Source organism: Argiope bruennichi, chromosome 5, assembly GCF_947563725.1.
Source record: "Argiope bruennichi chromosome 5, qqArgBrue1.1, whole genome shotgun sequence".
In the NCBI taxonomy this organism is placed as follows: Eukaryota; Metazoa; Arthropoda; class Arachnida; order Araneae; family Araneidae; genus Argiope; species Argiope bruennichi.
In genome coordinates, this window is record NC_079155.1 from 133,264,230 (window position 1) to 133,287,240 (window position 23,011).

A 23,011-nucleotide genomic window follows, 5' to 3' on the forward strand; every position below is an offset into this window, starting at 1 on the left:
CGACAGTAGTGACGTCATAATCTTCGATAACTCAACGGAATTCTTCTGAATGTGGATAGGTTTGTGGGTAAAAAATTTTAAGAAAATTTATTCTAAACTTAATCAGATTTGAATGGGTTATTTTCTTTTCTTCTTTTTCATTTTCATTTTTAAAATCATTATATTTATGTAAATACCATAAGATATTTTTTTAATTTCGGTATGCCTTTCTTCTGTGCGATTTTTCAATGTAATACATAATTCTTGAGATAGTGATGTGTGCTGTTCTTTCAGTGACTGCAACATGAAATTTATTGTTGCATTAGCTGTTAATAAATTAGAATATCTCCGACATAATGTCTCAATAGTCAGTTTTATTGGAAGTAGAGCTGATATAATTCTGGATATTAGGCCGAATTCACTATCTGAAAAATTAATTTACAGGTTTAAGTCGATTATTGCTTTTTGGATTGGATTTCTCAGTTTCAAAAATCGTTCCATTGTTAGGAGTAAACTGTTCCAACGTGTTTTATAATCTAATATTAACATATATTCTGTTTTATTTTCAGTTAGTATATATTTTAGTAATATATCCTTTTTTATAGGGGAACGTTTAAATAGCTTAACAATTTTTCGAACTATAAATTATAGGAAGCAATTCTTGATAGGTTAATATTTCATTCTCATTAGCAATATCTTCAACAATTACATTGTAATTATCTTCATTGTCAATATCACTCTCACTCTTACTCTTTTCAAAGTTGGAATCCGAAGTTTCTATATCCACAGTATTTGGATTCTTCTGTTCTTTAATTTTTTGGAATAATACATCTATTACTCCTAATTGAATTCCATGTGCATAGCACAACTGCTGATTTGTATCAATCAACTTTCCAACTTTTTTCATAATTGTTGCTCCATCAATCGTTATGGATCCAATATATTCTTTCAGGGATAATCCATGTTTCGCTAATTTAGATTTAAGCAATTATTTAAGCCATTAATTATCTAATTAATTTCGCCCTTAGGGAGACATCAAAACAAAAACGTATACTATTTTGCTATGTTCGCGATATCTGAACATATAGTGGAGACAATTTTAAAAATTTTTAATAAATACCGAAAAACCGGTATTTAAACTTGTGAATACCGGTATTACAAAATTGTACAAATGGCTCAAAATACCGGTATTCGGTATCCCGGTATACCGGTATTGCAATCCCTAATTGTAATGTATGCATTAAAAATTAATTTTCTTAATTTTTATTTTCTGCACTAAACGGTTTCTCAACGATTCATATAGAGCTTTATTGAAACTCTAAAGAGGGAAAAAGAAAGTTTTAAGATTACTTTAAAAGAATTGCGTTATCGAAGGCTAATTCTCTCGCTTTTCTTTCATTTCACTTTAGAGATCGGTTTGCATTCTATTCTGTAGCGCACGAAAGTATGGAAACAAAAAATATAGTTTCTTCCCTCATTAGCACTGAAGAATTTAATTAATATCTTTAATTTTATTTATTTTCAGAAATCCAGCGATTTCTTTGTAAATATCCTGCATCACTATAAATTTGAAATTAAAATGCATAGCTTTTATATGTGTGTAAAGGCAATCAATCAGCAATGTAATACAAATCAAGTATTTTTGTAAATGATTGGTTATATCTTCGAGAAAACAGATATATTCATTTAACATTAGAAGATCCAAATTTTAAAGTATCACCAATCAAATGACACAAATTTATTCACCGTTTATTTGAAATGACGTAATTTTAGATGCATTTCGAGCTGCTTTAAACTGAAAAATTTGCATTTGAATTGAGTAATATTACTAAAAATAGCAGGATTAGTACATAGAGAGCCCATGTTTCAAGGCGATGACCATTATTGATTACCATAATTATTTCTAGAATTATCATCATTTTCTCTTATGGCTCAAGAAATGATACAATTTATATTTTTAGAAAGGAGATGTCTGGATTCAAGATCCTACTGATGTCAGAGTTGCGCAGTGGAAGCAAGTTAAGTTAGATGAGGGTAAGAACTTAATGTTTAAGCATTGATTGTCTTCCAGAAATACCAAAACGATACAATATTTTGTGCAAGATATTGTAATGCCGTGACCGACTTGGCCGCAATTTCAACATAATTGCTTGCCGTGGTCCACTGGGTAACATTTGACAGAGTGACACAGCATATATTTTTTTGTAATTTGTATTCATTTGACATCAAATATGTCGTTGAATTGATTGAATTTTATTAGTTTTTAGTTTATTCTGAAGTATTCCACATACGAGCGATGTGGTGCAGAAGTATTTTATTATTTTACATTTGCGACAATCGCGCTCAAAAGGGAGTGTTTCCCTAAAGGCCACAGTATTAGATACGCAAATGAATAATACACATTGTTCAATACAATGACTAGAATGGTGAAAATGTCCGCCACAGGCATGTGTGCCACGCTGGCCTCAGGAAAAATGTCACGACATGTTAAAAGAGAATTAATTTTTTTGTGTCTGATTTTTTTTATTTAAAATCTAATCATATTTAATAAAAGAATAACTATGGCTTAGCTTATTTACAAAATATAGAGTTTCAAAGTAAAATCGCCAATGAGACGGCATATTTGTACAGCTCTATTCAAAATCGCTCCTTCGCAGGACAGGATGATAAACTTCAAACTTTGCCAAAATTTGTTTGTATTGACCTTTATTGACGATTATCTTCAAAACTTCAACTTTTCTTCACTCAGAAGAAAAATATTTATGTCATTTCAAGAGGATTTCTCGTAAGATCATTGATTGATCTTCTTTTTCCGGTGAAAATAATTCCAATTTCTGAAATTTCACACGGGAGATATGTAACCTGAAAAACACGCGCTGGTCCTACTTCTCTGGCCAGAATCAATTTGAAGGACTATTATATTCTTCTAAAAGACTGAATTAAACCTGTCTATAATCTTTGTTTCATTTAACATTTTAGAGTTGGCAACATTGACATTAATATTGTAGAATTATTATTGAACGATCAAATGCAGTGATGCATTAACTCTTAACTATGTGGCGATCGTAGACCCCGAACCAGTTGTATTCGATGTCCATAATTCCAGGCTGTCGAGTTTTGAAGCTTCAAGTGCAATAGAGTTATCGATAATATCATTAAAATAAGATAATACAGATTGCAATATCTGCTCCTTGATCCAACTATCCTTAATGCCGCGAATAAATTGTGCTCTTAGAAAAATGTCAGCCACCGATACGTTTTTACAGAATTCACAGGAAACAGTAAATTCATATTTGGCAATGTCACGTCGCAAATGAGCAACATAATCCGAAGTGGAACTGATCTGTTTTTGAAAATTTGACAGAAAGTAATGCTGTGAAACTAAAGAGCTTCTCTTTAGCGCTATATGATTTTCTGTTGTAAGTAGTTCGCCATTTGCCAGTTGGTTGGAAACTTTTGGCTTGATTAAAGCCGTCAAGTTGTAATTCGTTTCTCCGATACAATTCAGTACTATCTGAGTACTTTTAGACTTATCTTGGAAAACATCTTTCATAAATAAGTAATTTTCGAAACGTTGTATATAATATTTAAATTTATGCACCATATGTTCATAACTTTCAATAGATGAAAAATATGAAAAATTTTATAATTGGTGTTCCGTTAGAAGAAATTGGTTCTGGTTTATCTTTCAATAATAACCGCTCAATCAACAGTAGTTGATTTTGATTCATAATATCGGTTAAATACTTTGAATTGTCCCGCATCCATCAGAAATAATTATCAAAACTACTTTCCAATAATTTTTGAAGGAACAAAATTCTTTTTCGAGAAAATGTGACAGCCTGCGTATAATTGGGTGAATGAATGGTCGGAAGTTTTAAATTTATTATACATTTAACACTCATATTTATAATATTATTAGCAGATATTTACATGTATACAGGTATAGGACAAAATACTAGGAACACCCACTTAAAAATGAGTCGTCCTTCGACCGTCCAATAAAAGGCTGCATCGTGTCGCAACAGTGAGCCACTTAGTGGCGGCGAAAGGTAAGATGTCATTCAAGCATTTAGCAGTGTGAGAGTTGCATGAGAAAATTCTATACCTAGCAAAGCGTGATTATGTCCGATCTCTCCGACGTGAAAATAAAAGGCATGATAATTGGAGCTTGCCTCATTGGAGCGTCCGTGTCCAGAATAGCCAACCTTGTGGATGCTTCAAGGACCACTGTGTCAAGGGTTATGGTAGCCTACACAAACCTGGGTAAGGTTTCTTTTGCGAAGCACAGCAGTGGGCAAAAGTCGAAGCTGAAGGACCGAGATAAATGGGTGTTGAAGAGCTCAGTCGCCCGAAACGCAGCACTACACTGCCGCAGATAACGTCCGAGATGAATGCCCACCTTCAGAACCCCGTATCCATGAAAACTATTCAACAAGAGTTGCATGCTGCGGACATTCATGGCAGGATAGCTATTCCAAAACCATTTGTTTCGGCGCGGAATGCTATGAAAAGACTACAGTGGAGCCGATACCACCTAAACTGGACACAAATTTAATGGGAACAAGTCATCTGGTTTGATGAATCCTCATTTACATTAATCCATACCACCGGACGTGTGATCATCTGGTGAATACTGTCAGAAGCCTTTCATGTTGATTACCTGGTTCCAACCGTGAAACATGGCGGGGGTTCTGCGATGGTGTGGGGCGCAGTATCTTCCCGTGGATTCGGGCCTCTCGTTGTCTTGAGGAGGAGGATCACAAGCGACCATTATCGAAGCCTTCTCGTAGATTACCTTCACCCTATGCTTCAGACTCTCTTTCCGGGAGATCGTCCTATGTTCCAAGATGACAATGCCCCTGTTCACACGTCTCGTTGTGTTCAAACCTGGTTACATGAGTATGATGATGAAGTGGAATACCTAACCTGGTGTCCTCAGTCCCCTAATCTCAATATCATTGAGCCTTTGAGGGGTTCTTTAGAGAACAAAGTCATTACTCGGTTTCCTACTCCACCCTCACTATTTGAACTCGAGACGAGGAATGGGTGCGAATTCCGATGAACTTTGTTCAAGACCTTTATTTGTCGATCCCACGTCGAATGCAGGCTGTCATTCAGGCCAAAGGTGGCCCTATCCTTTACCAATTAAAATTTTTCGTTTTTTCACAGGTTTTCCTATTATTTTGTCCTATACCTGTACGTTAGATGAACTTAAGAGTTGATACATTGCGTCTTTGATAGTTCGATAGAAAATTTTACAGTAATAATCTTAATATTTCCAATTATTAAGGAATTAATGTTTAATGAATTAATGAAGCAAAGATTATAGATAGTCTAGATGCCCAGTTCAGTCGTTTTGAAGAATACAATAAATGATTTAAGGGATCTGAACCGCCGACGATATATCATATCGAAAGGAATGTCTCATATCGAAAGTTATAAGAAATATCGAAAGTTATAAGAAAGGAAGAATTGCTTCCATTCTTATAACTATTAATCCTTTTTTTCCATTCAAATTCTTAGCTTTAAACTGACATTCACTATTTTGAAAGATTTCTTCGCGTTTTAGGAACATTAAGAATGAATGAAATGTAACTCAACCTACAATATGTTTTTTGAATTCCTCTTGCACAGGAATGTTATCACTGCTGTATGGTCAAAGTTTATCAGTTCTTGAAAAATATTTCAACGTCAGGCGCTTTTTGTTAAGTGAATTAACTACACACTGTGATGGGGAAAACGGTCTGTCCTACGTGCCGAACGTCTACGCATATTTAAAATTTAAACAGCTGTATAAATAGATTATGAATGTTTTCTGATAAAGCATTTAAACTAAAAGGATTTTTGAATAAAATATCCATCATAGGTTTTCAGTAATAAAATATATTTTGATAAAAATAGGAATAACAAAATGAAAAAAAAAGATATTTAATGAAATTTTTTATTTTTATTTTACTAACGTCAGCAGAGAACATTTACCTGTTAGTCATCTCTCGCATAAATATTATTTAAATAGCGCCTTTTGCATAACAAGAAGCATTTACTTATAGACTTACTCTCTATGCGCTCGCATAATGGCTTCCATGATAAGGCACTAGTTTTCGGTTCTACTAAGTAGCAGGGTGTTGGATCTTTCGTTCGACACTTGCTGCCAAAATTTGATGATCTGAAGATTATAAAAATATATTTCATTGACCAAATCATTGAGCTTGTAAGTTACTGCTTTCGTTTGGCGGCAATTTATTGCCGTTGACGGGCTATCAATGAGAAAATTAAAAAACATTCTTCTTGTGCTCTCTTCCCTTTCTTTGTCCTCCTTGATACGCTCTGTTATGGCTGAGTTTTCTGACTTAGACACTTACTATCGAAATAACTTAAAAACAAATTGAATTTTATGCTTGGAGTAGTTGGGCAAGGCAGTTCAAGTCAAAATGTAAATTGCGTTTAACCACAGAAATTTCATCTCAAGGAAACAAAACCATTAGGAAAAGAGTGTCGCACAGGGACACTCATATAAAAGCAAAATCTGTGGTGATGCGATGCAACGAATCACTAATCAACATTTACATAAAGATAACAGTGCAATAAGAGCATCCGTTGCTAAGCTAAGGTTTTATACAATATTTTCAAGATTCATCAAAAGTAAAGGTCAAAAACCAAAATATTACTCCGCTTCAAATTCATTTCCCATTTCAGGCATTGTACAAATGGAGCTTCCCCTGTCAAACGAGCCTTCTTTAGGAACATGGAAGATAGGAGCGGTTATCAATCAAGTGAACAGTTATCAGACCTTTGAAGTTGAAAAATATGGTAAGTTCTCTCTTGGTCAATTTTATGCATAAAATATCTGAACTTTATTTATACCAACATATTATATTGTCCCCCACAACGAAAATAGGACCGGGGTTCTATTATTTTAAGTGATGGAGCTTTATCACTTATTTAACTCGGCCATTTGAGAATGTTCTTTTATCGATAGGCGTTTAAGTCAGGAAAATATAATTTGAAATGGCTGGCTTCAGTTTGCCGACAAGACATGCCACGATTTCTTATTTATTCCCTACGCGATTTATGCTTATTCATTCTTATACTTCTTTTTAACAAGCTCAACGTGCAATAACTAAATGTTTACCAACATTTATAATCGAATGGAGAATATCTATGATTGCATGTCTCATAATGGTAAGCGATTTAGATTTTAATTTTGTGAAGACATCAATCAGTCAACAAAACTTGGATAACCACACGCTGGGCTTGTATGGTAAATCCATGGTACTATTTATTTGTTTTACCCATTCTGTTTCACTCAACTATGCACCATAACTGACCGTTTCCTAGGACTTTCACGGCTACTTTACGGAGAAATTTCAGTGTTCGATCTATGCAATAATCTCTCTAAAATCGCACTTTACTTTCATTTCGGCGAATTATATATTTATCTTGCCTAGATTTATAAATTATATATAGGGTGATAATAATAATAAAAAAAAAAAAACACGCCAATGTATGGACTCTTAACTATCGCACCTCTCATAGAAACTGAATGAAATCTTTCATTTGTCAACATCTACTCTTTTTGTATTGGAATGTGATCTCCCCATTGAAAAATTATAAACAGCTTGTGTAACAGCTCAATGTTTGCAGACTACTGTCTTCATGCCAGATGTAGCAACTCCCTTCATTGAAGCACCATGTCAAAGAGCTACTTCGTACGAACTTTGGCGAAAATCGTGTAATATGCAGAGCCTTTTCGAAAGTCTTGTCTCCTCGTTCACCCGGCTTAAATTACTGTGATTTCTGTTTGTAGGGATTACTTAAAGATTGTGTTTATGGAGGAGGAATTAGGACTTTCCCCGAGTTCAAGGCCAGCATTACAAGCCATGTTGCTGCAATCCCTCGAGGGTTTCTCCGCGCTACCTTAAAAACACTATAATGCGCTTTCAACACGTAATTGATATCAATGGAGCACACGCTGAGTGCATTCTGTAGTTGAATAGATTTTGAGAGGTATTTTGCCCCTCAAGGATGTCACAACTTCCCTTGGTGGTCAAAATGTGTACTTTTTTATTGCAGAAGTTTTTTTTTCCATAATTTATATATATAGATATACATCAAGTTTCATAAAAACCCAATGGGCAGAAGGGTCCGAATATGGTCACTTTAACTATATCCACCCTGTGTTTAAATGAGCATTGCTTACGCAGTATCTTTACAGTTTCTTACAGAAATCTGCAATCAGATGAGTGCCCATCTGTCCCAGTATTGGTCCTCCATATTCTTTGTCTTTGTTGAATAGTCCTAAGTTACCATTTAATTGAGAAAAACATTCCTGTAAACCTACAATATCTTAAATAAATTAGAAAGGAAATGTATCAAATATAAACAAGCAATTGTTTTTCCACTTCAGAAAAATTTCTAATTTCATATTCCTGTCATTTTTCTTGATTCATTTTGCTTATTCTAGCAATTTTTCATTTCATTTTAATATTTGCCTTTCATTGCTTTTACATTTGGAGAAATAGTTTAAGTGTGTTCTTTCCTAATCTCTCATTAATGCATTTTATATTCTCAGGAAAACTTAACGCTGCGGGAGTAATAAATCTGTTCCTTTCACAACCCAGATTTCTGGAGTTACTTATCTTACTGTTAATTAAATCTAAATCATTTCCAACTTTGTGGCTGCCCAAAACGCTCATGACGACAAGAGCAAATGAGATTCACCCTTTTCATTTAGCCCCATTCATAAAATCGACAAAATGAGGATCGCTTATAATCGGTTCGATTTGATTACCACAAAGAAATCCATTTTTATTTATTGCAAGCACTGCAAAAGAGTGATCAAGAGCTTTCATGATATTGAGTCATTCATATCAGTTTTATATGCTGTGAAGGCAGAATAGCTCTGTACTGTCCGACGAAGAGTTCACAATTACTTTTCTTTTTCTAGCAGCCTTGTTGTGCCTCCGTAGGTTATTATTTTCTTATACGATGATTGTTGTATTGTTCTATAATGGGTACGCTATACACAAGCTCATGAAAGTTTTTTCCCGGTCCCTTTGCTGGTCAAAGGAATAATTAATTTCTCAGTGATATTCAAGTAAATTTATCGCGCCGTTTTGTGTATTCAACACAAGAATCTCTGTGTGAGAATAATATCCTTTCTTTCTTTTGATAATAAAATACATGCCTAGGATTCTATACATCAGCGATGATACTGCTACATATAATTAAAAATACTTCCCCAATTTTGCGCTGGAACTCGGGCTCCTCAGCAGTTTATTCCAACGGTTTACTGGGGCTGCGGTGCCCTGATGGTAAAGTTTTGATTTCGGAGCCGGAGGGCATCAGGTTCGAGAATCGATTCCATCGAAGAACAGTCGTGTAAGCGGGTCTGGTGCACGTTAAATCCGTCGGGACCAAACGTCCTCCCACTGAAATGTGAAAATGGGGGTACCAGCTGAAGTGTTCCTCATCATCTGACCGCGGTTCAAAATTACGATATCCGTCCAAAATAGCCCTGATGTTGCTTTAAAAAAGGGACATTACATATGACTAAACTAAATTAAAAACCAACGTTTACACGAGAAACAATATTTATTATTGATAAATATTAACATATTTTGGAAACATCTGACAATTAACACTTGTCAAGTCTTTTTTTTTATTTTTTTTTTTTTAAATAAAGCGCAAGTTGATTTCTCTGACGAGCCGAGATTGTATTAAGCTTACATCATTGTTCATTCGAGAACGGTTAAAATGCAAGGAATGATTCGTATATTTAAATGAATCTCATTTGCGTTCCATTGCCCATGTTGTCAGAAAAAAAATATTTTATAAAAATTGATAATGAAAATGAGTTTAAAGAGCCTGGTGGTAGTTTTAAATGATCCGGATATTCTGCAACTACCACGTTCCTCCCTCCGAAAAGATGAAGAGCACCCATACTTCAGGGACCCTATTTATCACAAAAGATGCATTAAATATAATGTCGTACCTGGAGTTTTAAGCTATATTTGAAGCATGCAAATCAACAATACATACATGAGGCAAATTGTTTACATGAGCCCATTTTCAAAGCGACCGTCTTGTGTTTAACGAATCGAACCTCTATCACAAGAGAAGCGGAGTGAGTTGCTAATTTTCGTGCTTCTTACACATTCATAAATATGGCTCTTCTAGACCGGATTTATTTCGACATTCTGCGGCGTGCACACCCAGGCCGTGACATGCAAGACTGTCGTTCTCAACCACGATGTGCCTTTTGCATCAGGCTTGCATTTCAGGCTTCCAATATAATTTTTAGTTATAGAAGTATGCTTCCTTGGACATGTTTCATCTTTTAAATTTGAAGTTGAAAACAAACAAAACACACACATTTGAGAAAAACAAGCTGACAAGTTTTTTGGAGACTAGAAAGACAATGAATCGTCTCAGTGCTCTTATTAGTGCGATGGATTAGGGAAGGGAAAAATAGTTACTTGACAACAAACATGTTTTTTATTTTTTGTTTGGAAATACAATCCTACAGTTATTTGTACTCTCTGGGCTATTTGTTAATCCTGGGGTTGTAAATAGTCTGAAAGAAATCTTGAATGAATATTTCTGAGATGGCATTATCGTCGATAATAAAATTCAGTCGATCAATAAAAAAAAATGGTTAATTAAGTTTATAGTTATTATTTCCTGTTCTATGTAATTGAGGAGTAATCATGCACTCACTTAAAAGATTTATCTAATTCAGTTTTTTTTTTTTTTTTTTTTTTTTACAGTTTTACCGAAATTTGAAGTGAAAGTGAAGCCTCCTCCTTTTGTCATGGCAGATGCGGATATCATCCCAGTTGAAGTGTGTGCTTGGCAAGTATATGAAATTCTTAAATGGAGCTTTAAAAAAAGTGTCTTTTTATCTATTCGAAATTTCAGAGCTATGATGTATTGAAAATACTTGAATTTTAAAATTACGATAGTCATGTTTTTTTTTCAACGATAGCCATTAAATGATGACTTCTAAATTTGGTTATTTCAAAATAAGAATAATAAAACAAGGATCAGCTGATACTTATTAGCGTGATTTGCGAGAATATGTCTAGTGACAATTCTAGCCTCGGAACAATACAAAAAATAATAATTCTAAATCATTATAAATTTGGCAGCAGAATTCAAAATGATGCTCACAGTCGAAAAAATAGCCGATTCAAACCCTACTTCAGAAATAATAATGAAATTGTTTTCAAATACTTCTAATACTAATATTTTCAAATACTAATATTTCAAATACTTCTAATATAAGCTGATTACAATCTTATAATTTATTTTGTTACATGAGACATAAATGGATTCGCCATCCAGTTCCCTGTATAATCGGGAGCATATTTTTTAGAGCTTATGCGCTTTTGAATGGTAGTTTGACACTTAATTCGCTACGAGATGAGAGCCAGTAACAAACTCAGAGGTGGGTAATTTTTCCTAAATAGAAACCTACTATTAATCTTTTTTTAAAAATTAACAATCGTATGTGTTTTCTTTTGTTGAATGTTTTTAAATATTAAATACAATTGGTTTATCAGTTCCCACTATTGGCTTTTAATGGAGAACACTTTTCTGAGTATTTATTGTGTTTTTTATAATTTTTTTGTATTATTCAACTTTGGATTCTTGCAATTGCATTTTCTTTAGAGATTGTAATTGCTTTTCTTTTCTTTTTATTCTTGTAATTTTTTTAAAAGGTGGAGATATAATATATTCATGGCTGCATTTGGGTTTTTAATGTGAAGTGCCTGGTAATCACCAGTAAATAATATCTAAGGAAGCTGCTCATTTAACTTTCAAGTTTAGTCCTTCATTTGAAAATATAAAATTATTAAAGCAAGAGCAGCATTTGAAAAAACTGTACGTAAATAATAACTAGCAAAAACAGTTTTGAGTATTGTTGGTAATACTGCGTGCGTCAAAAAATGTATACACACTTTGAACGTCATAGAAACTGTATTTCCCGGGCTAAAAGGTTCAGTTTCTGAAGACTTGAACCGGGATTTATGAATAGCCTAATTTGGTCGGATGATGCCCAATTCAAACTGAATGGAGCTGTCAGTAGGCACAATTGTGTGCACTGGGCTAAAGAGAATCCTCACATTACTGTTGAAAAGACTGTGAATTTGCCTGGTGTAAATACAGTTGGTTTGTCTGCAGGGGGACTCATCGGGCCTTTCTGCTTTGAAGGTAATGTAACAGGTAGAAGGTAATGTTTCTGATTCCATATTCCCTGCAACGATGCACGGAATCAGCGGTGACTCGTACTGAGCAATGTATCGATGCTGAAGCCAACATTTTGAACAGTAATCACATTTGTATCAGAAAGTGCATTTATGTTTCAAATTGGGCTTTAAGCTTTCCATTTCCAGCAACTGAACTTTGTAGAACGAAACATAAATTTTTGATGACGGTTCAAAGTGTGTATACATTTTTTGAAGCACCCAGTATGTGTACATCATAGATATATAGTGTGCCTAGAAAAGGACAGGCGAATTTTAAAATGGAACATTTGGCAAGCTACGATAATTACTTGCTATTCGTACAATGCAGTTACTCTTGCGATACTAATTGCAACTGACTGCCCCAGTTAGCTGAAGCAACGCCCTCTAGAGCTGTGAAGATTTAATAAGAACCAAGCGAGCATCGATCTGTTGCTGTCGGACGTATCTCCCTTGCATGTTTTTTTTTTTTTTTTTTTGAATTTTGAATTTAATTTTATGAGTTTGTACGTGTGTGGCATAAGTCTAGAAAATAATTGTTACGCCATTTAAATTATTTATTGAACTTCTAGAACAAATGTATCAAGAATGGAATTAAATACTTTCCACTTCTTTATTTTAGTTCCGAGTCCTTTCAACCAAATGAGTACTCCAACTTCATAAGCTATCAACTGCTGAAAAAACTGTCGAAAACCATAAGATAATGTTCTTTAAATATTCGCAATCCTAACAACAACATGGCGCAAGTAAAGTACGTGATTAGTGTTAAACCTTCATCAGTTTTAAAAATTGAATGACGGAGAAAATATGTATCAGATACATGTAATGACGTATAGGCTTTGCTTTTTTGGAGACATTTGTATGTATCTTTACTAGGGATTGCAATACCGGACCAAAATTTCAATACCGGTATTCGGTATTTTTTAAATCTTAATACCGGGATACCGGGATACCGGTATTGGAAATTTTAGAAAAAGAAAGAAAACACAGGTACTTCTTTGTTTTATTTGCCAATTTTATTAAAAGGGTAAATATCACAAAAAAATAATTTGTAACTTATAAATTATAACAGCATATAAAGAATCACAAAAAAGTAAAGGAACAACATACTTATTTAAATCACAAAAAATTGTAAATATCACTTTTCAGTCTGTGGTACTAATACAAATTTTTGAAATGTGGTCTTAAAAAACATAATGCATGCATTGTACTGTCATTAAGCCTGAAAAGTAATTTTGTGCAAAAAATTACCAGCTGTCGAAAACGCTCTTTCGGCATCTACGATAGTTAGTGATATTGTTAGCAATGTGCGATATACTTTTTCCAAGTATTTACCTCTAAATCCGTCATCTTCAAATAAATTGATTTCTTATCGGATGTTTTTGGATACAGCTGATTTCTGTTTGTATTTTGGTTTGTTGAATTTTCTTATTTATCGCTAATTCTAATTTTTGTTCAAGAGACAATTCCTTTTCACTATCGGCATTAGTGTCATCATAATCTTCGATAACTGAACCGAATTCTTTTGAATGTGGATAGGTTTGTGGGTAAAAAATTCTAAGAAAATTTACTATAAACTTAATCAAATTGGTTAATTTCTTTTTTTCTTTTTCATTTTCATTTTTAAAATCATTATAATTATGTAAATACCATAAGACATTTTTTATTTCGATATGCGTTTCTTCTATGCGATTTTTCAATGTAATATATAATCTTCAGATAGTGATGTGAGGTATTGTAGTGTGATGTATGCTATTCGGAATAAACGGTTCCAACGTGTTTTAAAATCTAATATTAACATATATTCTGATTTATTTTCAGTTAGTATGTATTTTAGTAATATGTCATCTTTTATAGGGAAAGTTTAAATATCTTAAAAAAATTTCGAATTTTATAAATTATAGGAAGCAATTCTTGATGGTTTAATATTTCATCCTCATTAGCAATATCTTCTTCAAAAATTACATTGTCATTATCTTCATTGTCAATATCACTCTCACTCTTACTCTCTTCAAAGTTGGACTCCGAAGTTTCTATATCCACAGTATTTGGATTCTTCTGTTCTTTATTTTTTTGGTATAATACATCTATTACTCGTAACTGAATTCCATGAGCATAGCACAATTGCTGATTTGCACCAATCAACTTTCCAACTTTTTTCATAACTGTTGCTTCATTAGTCATTATGGATAGAATTTCTTCTTTCAGGGATAATCCATGATTCCCTAATTTAGATTTAAGCAATTAATTAAGCCATTAATTAGTTAATTAATTTCGCCCGTTAGGGAGACATAAAAACAAAAACGTATACTAATTTGCTATGTTGGCGATCCCTGAACGTATAGTGGAGACAATTTAAAAAATTTCTAGTAAATACCTAAAAACCGGTATTTAAACTTGTGAATACCGGTATTACAAAAGTGTACAAATGGCTCAAAATACCGGTATTCGGTATCCCGGTATACCGGTATTGCAATCCCTAATCTTTACATGTTTCGTGGTATATTAAAGATGGAATTTTGTAATAAATTTCCATTCATTTCGTGATGTTCAACAATTTTGTACATGTATACTTCCAGTGAAAGTTTTAAGATTTTCAGAATTTAAATATAAATTCATAAATTAAATTTAATGAAATTTTATTTCCATTTGAGTGGCCACCACATCTCGTTGAGAATCAAACATGAATTGATTTTAAGATTCTATAATATTTATAATAATGAATTAGAAAAATATTGCATACTAGAAAGAATTATAAAAAAATTATATTTTCGTTATAAGGATGAAAAATAAGAAATGACATCTTTGTATACAAAAGTATTGACGCCATTATTGAAATGTGAGATTTTAAGAACAATAAGGAAATTAAGACACATTGATTATAATATGGCTTGGTCTACCCCATAACGACCCGTTTACCCGAAAGAGTGTAAGACCTTGAAGATATTAGCATATGGCTATAAAATATAAAAGTATGGATGTAGCCGCTCATGTAACACATACCATAATTGACGATGATGTCGTCAGAGACAGCCTATGACGCCTTGTAGCGCAATGATTCAGTTCAGATCTAGCGATGGTATGTGTTGCATGTTTTGATCCATGCTCTTACATATATCTTAAAACTATTCCAAACTTATGTATGTAAATCGCGTGTGCAACATAACCTGTAAATAAATAACTGTTGCACTCATTCGGACTTCATACTGAATCCATTAACGACCCCGCATGGTTATAAAAAACATTCATTAAAAACTAAAAATGCGTTCTTGAATTTATTTGACATAGTCTCATCGATTTCCTTAAAATCTGCATTGTAAAAAAAAATTAAATAAACAGAAATTGCAAATGAAGTTTAAAAACGAGGGAAGAAAGCAAAGATTGAAATTTATCTATCCATTTGTTTGACTCAAACAAGAGAGCTAACTATCATGAACACATTTTTCATAACAATCTTCACTCCCTTTCAAGTAACCTCTCAAAGTGTCATCTCTTTCGCACTATATCAAATAAATTCAAGAACCATTCAGTTGGAGATGCCATCTTCAACATGAATCATATTTTTTAGATGAAAACATTTTAATTATAATAATAATAATTTGAAAAAATCGGAAAACTGTCAAATAGAAATTTTCGTATTTTAAGACAATTTTGCAGTGTACTTGTGAGAATGATAACTAGATTAATTTTGTTTGGTTTTTAATCGCCTTGGAATATGTTATAAGAAATGTAAAAACCTCTGATGAGTTCGTAGATGGGCCATTTAGTTCAAGGGGTGAGGGGTGGATGTGAAGGGGGGGTTAAATTTTCACTTCGCTATAACTTCCTAAATGCAGAAGATTGGAAAATAAACTAAATTTGGCAACTTAGTGCCTCATTAAGACAAACAACTTATAAGTTTAAAGTTTTTCGAATTACTTCGAAGTTCGGGGCTAAAAAGTGATTTCAAACACTCATTTCGACTGTTTCTAACATAATTAATTTCTTACTTCCATAGTCTGAAACTGTTTAAATGCATATGGAGTGGAGATTAAAATCCTGAATAAAACTAATTAAATAAAAATAAAGGAGAAAAATTAAATGGCAAAATTATGTAAAAAATGATAAAAAATTTCCAGAAGCTGCGTCTTTCTTTAGTTTATCTTTTAAATGAACCTCATTATTCCGGGACTTTTGTTAATTTGATGATCCTTTGGTTTGATGTCAGCCGCATTATTGGGAGAATAGTGTATTAAAAAATACTGTAATAATAAAAAGGAAACTCTTATGGCTTTAACCCAAGTATGAATTCTTTTATTAACCGATCAATAGCCATTAATCGCCAAAAAATTGACCAAGATATCGTGTTAGTCATAATCAATAGAGTATGTTTACCAATGATATGCTGTTAAGTTTAAAATTTGCCAATGGTATTTAGACACAAGTGCCGAAGAATATTTTTTTAAAACTGATGATAGATTTCCTATAATTCTAATTAACAGTTATAACTAAAATACTTAAATGTGCAACAGATAAGATTTTAATTTCTTTATTAATTAAGAAAAGGAGAAGGATTTATAATAAATATATATATATATATATGTGTGTGTGTGTGTGTGTGTGTGTGTGTAATGATATTTTAAACTCTTAATTTCAATTTAATTAATTTCCAAGATTTTATCTTAATTTAGCTCATAGTAACTTCATTCTAAAAATATTCTCTTATTTCGTGATCCAATTCCACTTTCTCTACTTAATTAATTCAAGAGAAGCTTCATAAAATTGCTTAGTCAGCTAAACGCCGATATTTTCACACGCTCGGCGTGAAGGGGTAAAAATGTCCAGTAAGCACATTCTTTCTTAAAAGATCCCTGTGTTTCCCTTACATGTGATTGACATGCGTCAGAAATCCCTATCAGAATCTTAATAATATATTAGCACAATGAAGAAATATTTTGCCTGTCAAAATCTAAGGTTATATAAGGCTAGGGATAATTTATTTCGGCCCTTCTTCCCCACTTCGGCTTTCGTACTGCGCTGTGGCGGACGTCTTGTCCGCGTCTCTGCTTGTAAATAATTATGCTTTCCCAATGGATATTAAAAATGTTAAAAGTATCTTCACTGTCTTCAAACTGCATCATGCTTCACAACAAATAATGTTACATATATATATATAAAGAAAATATAAGAAATATAAAAAAAAAACAATGGATAAATTCGTATTTTCATTTGTTTGTTTGCATTTAATTGAAAAAAGAATATTTGCAAACGATAGTTCATTTCGTGAAATATGTTTGAAATGCAGAGATAAACTTATAGTTCTTGCCGACGAATACAACTTTTGGGACTTGCTAAAAACTTCAAAAGTTTTCAATAATATAAATTAAGTAATAAATGTAGATTTGCATATTATTTTTGCAAAATGTGTGCTTTGATTTTATTTATTTTGCAATAAATACAGAATTGTTCGATAGCAATATAAATATTAAATGTGGTTGTTTCAATATATATTATTTCATTTTTATGTCATTTTATATGAAGTATAAAGAAGATACTGTAATCTTCAAAAAAATTCAAACTCGAGATTTTGATTAAACTCCTCGTTTTGGACCTCGCTGAGTTAAAAAAAAAAATTGTCATTACAGTTGTCTGTCAATCAATCAGTCAGTCAGTCAGTCTGTCTGTCTGTTACAAAGATGGCTCAAAAATGCTTGGAGGTAGACAAATGAAATTTCGCACACGGTATTTTCAGAAAATTTGTAGATTTCTATCAAATGAAGTTCTGAAGAAGTCTGCCCGGCTGTTTCAATGTTACAAAACGCAAAGAGCTGTGTAAATGAAATGTGGCACACAGATTTTGCCTCTAAGATAAAGATTTGAACCAAATCTGTCAAGTTTTAGTCCATCCATCTGTCTTATGCATGTAAATGCTATAATACATAATAATATGAACGAAATAATAAATACATAAATGAAAGCAGTGAAATTCTTTATGTCGTATTGTGACTGCCATTGCAGTTCCGTATCAAATTTTGATGTCCGCAGCCGAAGCCCTCAAAATAAATTTAATAAAAAGGCTAGATTCATTCCAAAGATCTGTGTTCTGTAATTATCACCAGATCTGTAACCTTTGCAGGGCGATAGGGAACGCCGTGCAAGGTATTCAGGGCACAATTTTATGCAGGGAGAATTAATTGGAGAGTGTGCGAAAACCAGGAGACCCAAATGAATTTTTAAAATTAAAAAACAATTTTTTTAATAGGTATACTTATGGCAAGAAGGTAGACGGCACATTCAAGGTTAAAGTCACTTACAAACAATATCCGTGGGAGAAAAAGAATCATGCCATACCTTCTATTAAATATTCAGGACTGGTAAGTATTTTTTTAGGATTTGTGCCTCTATTCTAAATTAGAAACGTTCAGCAGTCGCAGGAATGTTCCAGTATTTAGAACAGTTCATTTCATAGATATTCATTAAAATAATCCTTACTTTCTATTACAAATTATTGCAATTGTCTAGAAACTGGATCTTGATAAATCTTCACATTTCACTAAATCCCCAAAATGCATTTTCTTTTCGAAATTTTTGCATCTCTCTGCGAGTACAATAACTAAAAAAGCATTGAACTGGAAGAATGAAATTTGGTTTGTTGTCTTCATGTCATTAGCCTGCTTGTAAGTCTGATTCAAAATTAGCGCGTTCTTTTGCCCTTAAATTCTGTTGGATTTTAGCAATAACATTTTAATCAATCTAATTTCTATTATAAATTCAATTTATAATTGAAATTCCGCATTTTTTTTTTTTTTTTTTTTTGTCTAACTATCTGAAAAGATTTCGTTGTCTGATCTTACAGATTCAAGCATGCAAAAAATCCCAAACTGCAAACTGTTTTCCAAATAATGGTCATCTTGCTAAATGGGTGCAAAGATAAAACTTTTCCAGTGGGAACTTTCAGCTTTCGCTGACTTAAAATATTCGAACTCATTGGAGAACAATTATTTAAGTATCAATGTTTGACGATATTTTGATTGTTCTTATTTTAGATGAGAGAGAATTGTTTGAATAATGATCTAAAAAATTGAAAAAAAAAATGAATTACTATATCAGATGTAGGAATCTTAGTTTTCATTTTTAAAATTAAACAATTATTTAAGTATCATTGTTTGACATATTCTGATTGTTCTTACTTTAGATGAGAGAGAATTGTTCGAATAATGATCTAAAAAATTGAAAAAAAAAATGAATTACTTTATCAGATGTAGAATCTTAGTTTTCATATTTTAAATTTTTCTGGTAAAAGTCCCAATGTTTAAAAATTTCTTAAGAATGGCAGTTATTTGCTCTTTCCGGCTGTGAGAAATTTTTTTTCCTCCTACAATCTTTAGAAACCCTGATATGAAAATACATGTCTGAAAAAGCTAAATAACTATTGCCATTAAAAAAAATTTTAGTTATTTATTTATAACGCAAAATATTAAATGAACAATTCTAAAAAATTTGATCTTCAACGAGCATTGAACCACCATCAGACTGGATGTGTGACGAATTTCATGATTGTAAACGCGATGGATATTTATGGACATTGATGACTCATACAAATGCTTCGTTTTATGAGGAATATAAGATGCATTACCTGGTTTATCACATAAAATATTTAGCATATAAATGTGTGCAACGAGATATTTTTTTTTGTTTTGAAAATCCAATTTTCTTGATTAAAACAGTCATTTTCATTTTTTTTTTTTAATATTGAAAATTTACTGAATATTTGGAGTTTCTTTTATAATACAGAAATAAATATTCCGAACAGTACTTCTTGGTTTCAAATCGAGATTTATGATTTTTTTTTTTTTTTCATCTTAGTGTCAAACAGAGATTTTATGATTTTTTTCAGAGTCCGTTAAATTCAATTTACAAAAATTATTAATTAATATTTGTGATATTATCCACTTGTGCTTAATTGATATATACCAATACGTCTTGCCAGTTCGATGTTAGAATCACCCACGGAACGAAATACAGAAAGACAGAGTACACGAGCAACTGCATTTGCCATGAATTAAGAGCGATGCTTCGGTTTCTTGCAGATATCTGGCTGCGAAATCATCAACATTCACACTCTGGACATCCTGATGCAAACACTCAACTTCGGATATCGAACACTCCTCTTCTCCGCTAAAATCACCGAGAACGGAACAGGTTTGGACATTTATTAATTAGATTGCCTCTCTATATCTTAGCACAAAATAAAACAAAAATCAGATTTGGAATGTTATCAAGAGAATGTTTCAAATAAAAATTAAAAAAAAAAACATTAGGTTTGTTATCAAATAGTGCTCATCAAAAATACATTATATTCAGAGATCAAATCAATTCATGAATTTAAAAAAAGAAAGAAAGAAATACTATGAATATCTATTCAAAAAAAATTCTAAAAGCGATTTCCGTGTCTTTATAAATAATTTTTATAGGATATAAACTATTTGAGAATTTTTCTATTATCAAAAATTTTTCTTTAAATTTTGTTCATAAATGCTGCTAAGAACCATCCTGTGTGAAGATCTCTTGACAATGGATTAAACAGTTGTTTATTTTTTCATTAAGGACGGAAAATATTTTCGACCCTACTTACACCGAGTCTATTACTAATGTTCTATGAAAAAGAAGGGAAATAAAAGCATGACAGCGAGCATTTATTCAAAAATTTATTTTTAAAATACCGTTCTTTTTAAAGGAGAGAGGTGTTGTAATTTCTTTTAAAGCTTAAGACATTTCATTCAATTTAATAGAATTTCACTCAGACAAACTGAAGGAAACTCTTCAGATTACAATTTAGTCCAAATAAAACATAGATCGTCTGATTAGTCAAGACTTTTTTTATAGCTGCGTTTATTCCCTGAACTAACTGATTAGGGATTCTTTGCATTATGTCAAAACAATCATTTTATATAATTTAATAAATACCTGTATTAAATAAAAAAAAGTATATGTTAATTTGAATGCAACAAGCTTATGTAATTATGAATATCACAGCAATTATAGAGGATAATAAAGGAGTGATTCATTAAGAGGATACTTATTTGTGGGATAGAGGTTATCATTTTAAGAGACAAAAGGAAAATCCGAATTTCTTTCAAATTCGGATTAAACGCATCTGAATTTTGTTATATGACAACTATGGAAATGTCATCTTTCTAAAACTAAAACTACGACATCTGCACTTTTCCTTGCACTACAATTATGACAGTTTTTATGGGAGATTTATTTTTATAGTATGCCTTATAGCATGCCGGTTTACACTCGGCATGCTATAAGGCGGCAAGTAGGCAGCGCATGCGTAGAAAGGCTGAAAATGCTGTTCGGTCGATGGAAAGTAATTGTCCCGACGCGACAACATGCCGCTGTATTGTATCTTTTTCTTAATGCGCATGCGTTTGTAGAATTGGGTGGTTTTATTGGCGTGAAAAAATGAATCCTTTATCATAGATTAATTCCGACCTTTTTATCTCTTTGTTCTTTCTGATGCCAGATAGTATTATTTTTTTCATTTTATTTGACATATCTTTTCTATAGTTTTCCAATTGTAGGTATATTTACCTTTTTTCTTTATTTTACCCTGTTTCTTTGTGTAAAATATTCATCATTTTAATATGATACGCAGTGAGAAAAAAGAAATTCCGGGACGCCAAAACGGCAATTTATAGCCAAGCATGGAATGCCTGAATCTGTCTTATGAAACTGTAACAAACATAAGTCACCCCTTTCTGCACATGCGCTATCTACTGGCCGCCTTATAACTGGCCAAGTGTAAACCCAGCTTTATATTTTATCTTATTTTTAAAGTAAGGAACTCTTCGGCCCCTCTGTTATAAGCCATCATAATTTAATGCACACCTCGCACCTCTTGAAATCCAACTGACACCTTTATTGTTCCAGGTACGGAAGGAAATGCCTCGGCGTCGCTGGGGATCACGCACTCGCCCCTAGAGCTAACTTTCCTCGGTTCAAAGAGTGGCATGGACTACTTCAAGCCAGGATTACCGTACTTCGGGCAGGTAATGAAGACTTGAGTCTCTGGGTATTTTCGGGTATTTTCGTCGCCATACGAAGGAGACTACTTTGCTTCTATTCCAGCACATTTTGCCATAATTTAACGGTTAGGCAAGTTAGAAGGAGAAGGTTGCTGTGCCAAAGGTTGGAGGGTTTTAGATTTTTGATATGGTGTTAGTGTTGAGTCTGTATTTTACAGTCCAAATTTTTGACACGACTACTTAAATTATGCATTTTTTAATCATTAAACTACTCTAAAAATTATATTTCTTTCACCTTTCTTTTCAATTTGAATTTGCAGGAAAATATCTAAATTACGAATTTAAACTAAAATAAAATGTGTTACAGTTTTGAGCCCAAAAATATCTTTGTAGTTTAAAATGTGACCGAGATTTAAGCGTTTTCAAAAAATCACGAATACCCCCCCCCCAAAAAAAAATGACAAAAAATTGTAATTTTTTCCCTCCAATTTTTGGTTGATTTTCCTCTAAACGATTATATTAAGAGAAAACTTCATACGAAATTAGTAAATTTGCTGTAAATAAAACACAATAAGCAATTTACACGATCAATATTTCCAATTATATATAGGTTACCCACCCTCCTAATTTGATACCATGGTTACACATATTCAAATTGTTCAATGGAAATTGGAAACAGTTAACATAGAAACTTGCTTTAACAATTTTACATAAAAGATCACAAAATAAAAACAATAAATAATATAATCCTGAATAGGAAGATATTGT

At 32.5% G+C, this 23,011-nt stretch overlaps 1 protein-coding gene across 5 annotated transcripts in view; it reads left to right on the forward strand.

Moving 5' to 3' along the window:
- The window catches only part of LOC129968520 (pregnancy zone protein-like), a 137,535-nt gene that overhangs the window by 54,352 nt on the left and 60,172 nt on the right, over window positions 1–23,011 (forward strand). For all 5 annotated transcript variants that reach the window (XM_056082499.1, XM_056082495.1, XM_056082498.1 and 2 more), the window contains exons 5-10: window positions 1,941–2,013; window positions 6,679–6,792; window positions 10,752–10,836; window positions 18,472–18,583; window positions 20,300–20,411; window positions 22,149–22,267. In XM_056082499.1, the coding sequence (XP_055938474.1) occupies window positions 1,941–2,013; window positions 6,679–6,792; window positions 10,752–10,836; window positions 18,472–18,583; window positions 20,300–20,411; window positions 22,149–22,267 (615 nt within the window). The remainder of the gene's footprint in view (window positions 1–1,940; window positions 2,014–6,678; window positions 6,793–10,751; window positions 10,837–18,471; window positions 18,584–20,299; window positions 20,412–22,148; window positions 22,268–23,011) is intronic.